At 46.4% G+C, this 9,108-nt stretch overlaps 1 protein-coding gene across 1 annotated transcript in view; it reads left to right on the forward strand.

Annotated features, from left to right (window-relative positions):
* The first annotated feature begins 1,012 nt into the window (after positions 1-1,012).
* Positions 1,013-9,108, forward strand: part of ASCC1 (activating signal cointegrator 1 complex subunit 1) — a 36,396-nt gene continuing 28,300 nt past the window's right edge. The window contains exons 1-4 of the mRNA XM_009895779.1: positions 1,013-1,133; positions 2,550-2,649; positions 3,584-3,681; positions 5,156-5,334. Coding sequence (XP_009894081.1) covers positions 1,022-1,133; positions 2,550-2,649; positions 3,584-3,681; positions 5,156-5,334 — 489 coding nt within the window. The 5' untranslated portion in view covers positions 1,013-1,021. The remainder of the gene's footprint in view (positions 1,134-2,549; positions 2,650-3,583; positions 3,682-5,155; positions 5,335-9,108) is intronic.

Genomic DNA, 9,108 nt, shown 5'->3' on the forward strand with positions numbered 1-9,108 from the left:
GGGTCGCCGTCGGCCGCCGTCCTTGCCTCTGACGACAAGCGAACATTTTGGTGGAGATTCTGTCTTTTGGGTAACAGGAGCTTCTGTTTTTTTAACAGCAGAGCATCTCCCATGTTAACGCTTTCAGCGAACCTCGAAACTGAAGTGCTGAAGATGTGATAGAAGTGTCTGACGGGTGCCCGGCCGGTTCTTTGGGTCGCCCCGTTGCTTTTCCACCGTAAAACGCTCTCTGCTGTAAAAAAAAAAAAAAAAATTAACTCGATGTTTATTATGTCATTTGGAATAACGCAGGGCAGCGTAAGGCTTTTACGTGTACGCCTCAAACTTACCGCTCTGAGGTGGAAGGCAGGAGGTTGCTTTGTTTCCCTTCCCCAGCCACCCCCAGCTCAAGCAGATCCAGGGAACAGTGTTTGCTTTGGAAAAGCTCCTCAGGCTTTTGGGAAACTAGCAGGGAACGGCAGGTATTGTGAGAGAGGTGGATGCTGTAGCGGATTGCTCGCAAGAGGCTGGGGTCTCTTTGGTCTGCAGCTGTGGAGAGTAAGGAGGTGAAACTGTTCAGAATCCTGAAGGGTGCTAAGACAGCCAAGACATTGACTGAGGCCACAGTGAGTTTTAGCTCAAACTTGTGAGTTTCAGGGAGAGTGGTGATAAGTTGCAGACCTGCTTGCAGGGGCAAAAAATATTGATGCTTTGTTATGTATCTTACATTGCTTAAATTTCCCAGTTTTACTTGATTCTGCTTTGTGAGCCAACAAAGAGTATGCTTGTAAGTTCTCATAAAATTAGTCTTTGAATGAGTGATGTAAGGTTTGAGAAGGTACTGGTTTTCTGAAATCTCTCATACATGCCTATAGGAAGAAGTTAATGCTCTTCTGGAGGTACAGACCTCGTTCTTTACTGCTGAGCCCCTCGGAGTTCCCTTGCTGCCTCTTACGAATTATTCCCAAGGAAACCTTGGGATTTACCTTTCCTTGGCATAAGTTAGCAAAGCTGTCTTTGTTTTTGCATTAGGAGGAGCAGGATGGACGTTCTGCGGCCCACCCTGATAAGGATCGGGGGGCGAGTGTACAGGAAGAATCTTGTTCAAGAGCAGGCCTACCAGCATGAGGAGGAGGAGGAGGATTTCTGTGCAGGTAAAGAGTGCTGCGCAAGGGGTGACCGTGGTGCTGTCAGGACATGCTACAGATGAAAGCATCGTCAGTGGTGACCTAAGGAGCTCTTGGTGTTCTCTTTGATGTCTTTATGTGCTCAATGACCTGCCTGTGCCGTGGAGTGAGGTGTTCAAGAGGGAGAAAAATGCTTTGTGTTGGTCCTTGGTGATCCTGCAAGCCAAAGAGGGCACGTAATCCTGGTTACCTAGTGTGGGTTTGGGTGACTGTGCTGCTGACTGTCGGTTATGTTTGCTGGCTGTGAAAGATCTCCAATGAAGAGGGTAAAAAATGAGCTGCATAGATCTGTGTTCCCCAGGTTCCTGAAGTGGCTTTGTTTTTGGTAGCGTGATTATTTGCAGATACGGCAGGAGTGGAACCTGCTCGCTGAAGATCCTCTGTCCTTGCAGTGTTTGCCCCTTGAAGACTTGGCCTCTCATAATGTGGCTTTTGGAAGGTGTTAACCTGTATATTCTTCCTGTTCTGATATATTTTACTTTATCTTTCTGGCTGTGTGTTTGTTGTAGTTCTGCGTGAGTGGTGGGCACAGAAAAGCTCAGCTGTTATTTGTCAGATGGGAAGGGTTGTGGCTGTTGTGTCCTGCTTCTCCCTCCACCCCGCCTTTCAGTGGATCGAACAAAGCTTTAGTAAGCAGCTTGTCACCCAAATTCATTCCCATATGTGTTGGAGAGGAGATAGAAACCACTTCCACTCTTTCTGGAAGTCATGTTTGCTCCTAACAGGCGCGACTGTTTGTGAGCCAACAAAGAGTATACTTGTAAGTTCTCATAAAATTAGTCTTCGAATGAGTGATGTAAGGTTTGAGAAGGTATTGCTTTTCTGAAATCTCCCGTACATACATATAGGAGGAGTTAATGCTCTTCTGGAGGTATAGATCTCACTCCTTACTGCTGAGCCCCTCAGGTAAAAGGGCCCACGGATAAAAGGTGCATCTATTCCTCTGTGCCGAGGGTGTGAGAATTTCTCTGTTTTCCAAAACACTCTACCTGAATCCTTGAACCAAAACTATCCTCACCTTTTATTTGTGTTCTCCTGCAACACAAAATTCCTGCTCGCATCTCTGAATGGCCCGGTGACTTCCATCCTGCCAGGAGAAGAGACCATTCCCACTGGGTAGCTGCACAGCTTCCAGCTGAGAGAAAACCTGGGCTGTAACTACTGCTTTCCTGCGCCTCCCAGCCCGACGGATTTAGAAGCAGTCATTATGTTTTCCGGAGCTGGTTGTAAGGTGAAATAAAAAGCAGTTAGCCGCAACAGAAAGGAGTCTGTTTCTTCCTTTATTTAACCTTGGGAGAAGAAGGCTGTGAGACTATTGTCCTACATAAAGCGCTGCCAAACTTTACAGAGGTTGTACAAGGTCTGTTGTTTTTTTTCTGGTAGGCCCTGGTGACTGCGCAGATGAACCCTGTGATGCTTTTGTGGTGGAAGAGACTGAGAAAGGCTTCCAGTGCAGAGTGGAGGTTCCCAGCCCATTATGCAAGTGAGCCTGTGTGTTTCTGGTTTATTTGAGTCGCTTTTGGGAAGCGGTTGAGCGCAGAGTATTTTTTTTTTTTTTGAGGTTGGGGTAAGTGCCAGATCTTCAAAATTTATTCCGTTCTGTGGATGTGGATTTTAGCATTTGGGAAGGGAAAATTGGCAATGTCTTTTTAGTGCAGTTGTGCCACGCTTGACTCCTAGCCTTTCCTGTGACAGAGACAGCAGGTGGTGCTTTCTTGCTGGCAGGACGGTGTTTGAGCATCTCTTCCCTTGAACATAAAAGCGTCAGGGAGGGTGGAAGAAGGGGAGGAAGAACTGGGGCGAGCAGCCTGGCAGGGGGAGTTTGTGAAGGCTTTGAGAGAAAGCACACACGACTGGAATTGACTGTTGACTCAAATCTGGTGTTTACTGGGAAGCCTGTAGAGTTCAAAGCTTTATCTAGTTATTTTTGACAGTTTTATTGGTTGAATAGTTTTACTGAGATGTAGAGAAGGAAAGCTGTTCTCTTGTGTGTTTGGATGCTGGCAAATGACTACCTTGAGCAAAGCAAAAAGCGGAAGAAGTGCCCTTAGTTCTTTGTCAGCTGGGGTAATGGGGAAAAAAGGGTAACCCAGCTGATGAATAAGCTGTGGCAGGATGTGCTGGGCAGAGCTGTCATGGATCAACTAACTTATTTTAGCTTAAGCCCATTGTGAACCACAGCTCAACATCATCCCCTGGCCCTAGGCTAGTCATGCACCGAGTCCTGGGAGTAGCCTCTGTGCCTGGACTGGGTCCTGTGCGTGGAGCTGAATGCGTGTGTCCCTCTAGCACAGAGATACCAAATCTGGGGGCGACCAGCTGCCTGTGGCATGGTTAATCTGCTGGCTGGACACACTTGATGGAGAGCGGCCCAGCGTCACTGTGTAAATGACTCTCTTGCACTTTTACGCCTCCAGGTACGTTATTGGGAAGAAAGGAGAAACCAAGAAGAAGCTAGAAACAGAGACTCGAACCTCCATCAGCATTCCCAAGCCTGGAGTGGAAGGAGAAATTGGTAAGCTTTAACATGCATGAAATCGGTGTTCTCTCATCAGCTCTTGCACAGACATGATTTGAGCGGGGATGGGGCATAGGAGGTGTTTTTCCTTGAATTCCTGCTTCTGACATGGCACTGGCTCCCTTTACGGTCTTTGAAAAATCACTTTTCTCCTGAGTTTGTTTTCCCTGTCTATTATATAAAGAAGTATAAGGTTTTTTTTCGGGGGGGAAAAAAAAATATATTTTAAGTCCATAAATAGTCTCACTGAAGTCACTTCTAGGCCTTAAATGACAGGCTTGAGAACTTTGGGTCTGAATGTGTTGGGGTCGTTTTTTGGTTTTGTTGTGGCTTTGGTTTCCTTTTTTTAAATTAATACTGTCCATTAATGAGGAGCTGTAACATACATCCAGAAAAAATTGCTGCGTTGTATATTTATGCATGAAATAAACTTCAGCACCTGCTTTAATCTGCGAAGTGTTTTGATGACGTTGCTGCTTTTCTGGTGTTGTCACTTGATCCTGATGGTGAGAGCAGGCTTTCTTGTACCGTATGTTCCTTCTCATCACTTCCAGTGACTTAAAAAGAAAAGAGGCGTTCCTCATAAGGGCTGGCCCGTGCGGGTTTCTGCCTGAGTGGATATCTGGAGGGCCCCTTACGCACGCTCCGGTGATAATTGGCACGGTGTACAGTTACATTTGTGACAGAGCTGTGAGGAGTAAGTGACGGGGGGATCCAGCTGTGGTGCTGCGCAGGAACGTGGCAGTACTTCTCAAGGAGTGGGTCTTGACTTCTTCCTGAGAACCGTGAAGGACTATTAGGAAGGTTGAGAGATGTTGAAAACATGTAATAATAGGAAGCCAAGAAAATTTTGCTCCTTGCGGTTCTTTCCTTTCAAGCTCAAGTGTTCTCTGTTTGGTGCCTTGAAGTGCATGCACAAACGATATAGGCCATCTTGATCTTTGATAGATTTTCTTTTCTTTTTCACTTTGACTGCCTTTATGAAAACTTGAAATAATGGTCTAGAAATCTGAAGAGCCGCTGAAATGATAGACTCTCAGTTATTGTTTTTTAGGCACTCAGAGCTGACTTTCTTGAGAGCAGAGGGATACTTTTGATGGCATCATCTTGTCTTTACAGAGAAAACACAGCTGTGTCAGGCATTTTAAGTCACATGGGGAGTCTGGCGAGATTTCTCTGGGCATGGTTGGGGGTTTTAATTCCTATTGCTTCTTCAGTGAGCCCGGGGCTAAGAGTAGAGGGTGCTTTTGTGAAGGTTTTTCTAATTCCCTCCCAGCATCTCATGGATGAAATATTCTTACCTGGATTTCATCTACTGGATGAAATATTCACCAGATCCTCATTTTAAAGTGCATGGATAAATATCGTGTAAAATCATGATCCATTCAATTATTCTTTATTTTGCGTGGGTATGGGTAGTGTCGCTGTAGCTTCATGGAAACCAGACAAGTATTGCTTTGTTTCCTTGTAGTGATTACAGGGCAGCATCGCAGTGGTGTCATCTCTGCCCGAACGCGGATCGATGTTCTCCTGGACAGCTTCCGTAAGAAGCAACCCTTCACACACTTCCTGTCCTTCGCTCTCAACCAGCCCACCATCCAGGAGAAATTCCTGCAGTTCAAGGAGGAAGTGTTGGAGAAATGCTCAAAGGTAAGGATCCACATGAGAATTAAAATCAAGTGGAAGCCCTTCGGTAGAGTGCCATTTCATTTATTGAGATGGCTTTTTGGTGTTTACCTTGAAGGTCTTATTCTATTCTATTTCCTAGGAATGTATTTTTAACCTTTTATTTCATTTGGCGGATCTGCTGTGAGAATTTGTTGAGTGCTGTTGTGAAATCTTCTGGAAAGCGGAATGGCTTACTTAGTAAATTGTTAGTAAAATATTTTGTTCTCCTGTGGGGTTTTCCTGGATGGGAGGATATCTAAGATTCAAAAGAGGGTTGGGGTTTTCCTTGGTGGTTTTTTTGTTTGTTTGTTTTTCATAGGAAAGCCACTAAATAATGTAGTGGACCTTTCTACATTTTATGTGATTTCTACATAACTGTGAAACCAGGTAGGAATTCACAAGTTTGCTGCTGCTTCTATTTCACTTTTCTTTTTGGTTACTGACAGTGAAGGAAGATGGGTGTCATAAGTGGAGCTGAAGGAGAAATGACTTGGTAGCACATGCCATCTTGGAAATTTAATCGCTTCCCTTCTTCCCCATGAGACACTGTGCTGACAGTCCCTCCTACTTGCCTTCAGATCTTGCGTTGAAAGCAGCAGGAAATAGTTAGGCATAGGGAAATGAGGAACAGAATGAAGTGAAAGCTGTGTATTCCCTCGTTTATTTTAGTGTGCTTCTAGTTTGAGAGAAGCGATATGTCAGCACACAGGGCCAGGCTGAGGAGAGGGAATGGTGTTATTAAATTGCCATGTCCTCTGAGTCTGCTGGCAGGACATCTCTAGGCAAGAGAGAAGAGTTCCTCTTTGTGGGAGCTGCAGGTTAGATTGCATACACGCAGCAGGCTTTTGTGGGCTGATATTCTTACCTTCGTGTCTGTCGGTGCCTTTCAAAGGGGAAAATATAACCTTGCAGATAGCACAGCTTAAGAAGTTTAGTTTCCTATGTCTTCATGCTGGGGGTGTGAATTATCTGATATCTGGGGAGATATGAGTTCTTACTCAAGTTTTTGCGGTAACTTGCATGTCAATTTTCTCATCTCCAAGAGCAGAACCGAGCTGGCTTTGCAGTCCTGTCTTTTCTAGTGGTTCTGATTTAAGTCCCTCTTCTCTGCCCAGCCGCCTATTTCCATGACATCTTAGGAGCTTTCTATCACTCAGGTTTCCACCTGATGTTAAATACAACTGAAACTGGCCAACAGATCCAGGGATCTGCAACCAGCGCAATGCCATGAGCACTCTTTACTCAGGCTAGTAGGATATCACTGGCTTGATCATCTATCCTCGTTTGCCAGCAGCTGCTACCTTTATTAAAGCTTACCTTTATTAAAGGAAAGCCCTGAAGACAGGGGGCTGGAAACATAAGGCTGAGAAATTGTTGGCTGAACAGAGAGTGCTGGACCTCTGGCTAGTGTCAGTGGTGGCCTGGCTCCTAGTTGGTTTCTAGTTCCGGTCCTTGTGTGGGGACACACCAAAGTTACACGGAGAGAAGCGGTTCTTCAAGGGGCCACTTCAGCACGGGGCTCTGGTAGTGGCTGCTCATGCCGTTGGCCCTGGACTGACACCGCTGCATTCAGTCTGGTGTTTCTCTTGCCCTTCTACCTGGGCTTCTGGCTGTTACAGTCCTTTCACCTGATCTCCCTCGAGATCTGGCCTGCTCTGCTTGAAGCTTTGGCATCCTGGACTCCGCTTATCTGATCCTCCTCCCTCTAGCTGTCTGCCAGCACGTCCTGTGGATCTCTCTTGTCCCTCCCCATGGACAGCAAACCCAGACCTTCCTGCTGTGCAGGGCAGTAGCCTTGGTGTCATCCCATACCACTTGCTGGGTTCCGGCTTCCAGGCTGCCTTGGTGTCAAGCGAGTCCTTTTAGTATCGCATTTCTAAGATGTGGCCTCTTTTACGCATATTTGCAACTAATGCTGTCGTTCACGCTCTCATCCTGTGTTTTATTCCTGCAACACACTGGTCTCACACAGGACTAGCTCTTCTTGCAGAGCACTCGTTTTTTCTGCCTGCTGGTTTGGTTGCACCTCTGCAGCCTTCCATTGGCCCAGCCTCAGCTGGTGATCTTACTGGCTCTCCAGACCCCTCCTGATCTGTCTCTGTCACATTGTTGGTCTCTTGCTCACTCTTAAGTATCAGTTTGCATCCCTGGGTAGGCAGGGAGATCTGCCATTCACTTAGAAACATGTTCATAAATTTGTCTTGGTGCTTTCCCCAGTATTGTCGGTCACATTCAGAAGGAGCTGCCTGGGAACATCTGCAAACCTTCACATGCTCCTCGTCCTAGAAAGCTGCAGAAACCCGAGCTTGGTCAGAGAAGTGCTGAGACCACTGCTGACCAGGCTAGTCATGTTAATTTTTTTTCCTCTTGCCTGACCTTCTGTCTCTCCTGTAGTTTTTGTTCTGTGTCTGGACAGCACTGAGTCCTGTAAGGCTCCGCTTCACGGTCAGGGATCCTGCAGCATGGGCATGCGCATGGGAACACATTTTGGCCTAACAGCTTCTTCTGGCTTTCAGTAACCCCAGACCTGAAGTGTACTCAGAACCAGCACCCAGGCGTGCATCCTCCTAATACCGGTAATGGCCATATCACCGAGAGAGCGCGGCACTAAAGACACAGCGTGCCTTTTGCTGCTGCTGAGTCATCAAGGTGCTTTTGGTAATCTCCCAAAACGGTGGCAGCTGAAGCTGCCCTACAGCAGGACACATCTATGTGGGTGGAGGCAGAAGTGCTGGGGCTGTGGTTCCTGCTCTCTGCTCTGCATAGGCATAAGGTGCCCTGGCCTGGAAGCTGCGGGGTCACGTTAGCGCTGCTTGGTGTCCCGTGCCTCTCCGGAGAGCCTGAAATGTTCTGGTACTGCTTACATCAGCTCTGGAGTTTCCATTTTTAGTTTTGAGTGTGGAATTCGGTCAGTGGCAGGTATTTGGGGGTTTGCATATCTATAGCCTAGGAATATATTTATTTTTCTGCCCTTCTTCTGGTAGAAGCAAAAGGGTTTCTAGATATATTGCTGCCTGTTAGTTCAAGGAGTATATTGCAGACCCGTATGTCTCTCAATCACTCCACAAGCCGGTAATGCCACTCTAATACCACTTTATCTCGCAGCGGGGTCTGCTAGAAAGCATACCAGTAATGAAAAACAGTAATTCAAAACTGTGCCTCACAGAGCAATAAGAGAGCTTATAGATTTGTCCAAAGCAATGGGATTTCTCCGGATACTTGGAGAAATCTGAATAGGTTTCAGTGACAGAAGCAGTGCGCTTCTCTTCCTGTTGCAATTTGCTGGTGCGAAACGTTGCAGAATTAGGTAAACCCCAATCTCTGAATGAAGCTTGGTAATAATGGTAAGGAAGGGAAAGAACCAGGTTTGTGTGTGTGTGTGAGGATTTCTTCTGGGCATTGAGCATTTGTGAGGGACTCTATTTCTCTCTGAAGCAGTCACCATGACAACCATTCATTTATATTTTATAGCATAGGGTTACGTTGGTGGGTATATGCTTTCTAACTTTTTTTTTGTGTGTGTGTCTTTAAGACCTTTTGTAAGATGAACCTTGTGTTGGAATATGGAACACTTCAGGTGTCATTCACGCTATTTTGTGGTCAGAGCTGCCAGGCAATGAAGCGGGGCCGAAGGGGGGGCGCTTTTTTGAGGCTAATTTAATATGAATACGGGGAGGTGGCTCACCTGGACAGGCTCGTTAGTGACGCGGTGCAGTGGGAGGTCTGGAAGACTGGATGACCTTGGAAGTCTCCTCG

The sequence above is a fragment of the Charadrius vociferus genome, unplaced genomic scaffold (genome assembly GCF_000708025.1).
Source record: "Charadrius vociferus isolate BGI_N301 unplaced genomic scaffold, ASM70802v2 scaffold1452, whole genome shotgun sequence".
NCBI lineage: Eukaryota > Metazoa > Chordata > Aves > Charadriiformes > Charadriidae > Charadrius > Charadrius vociferus.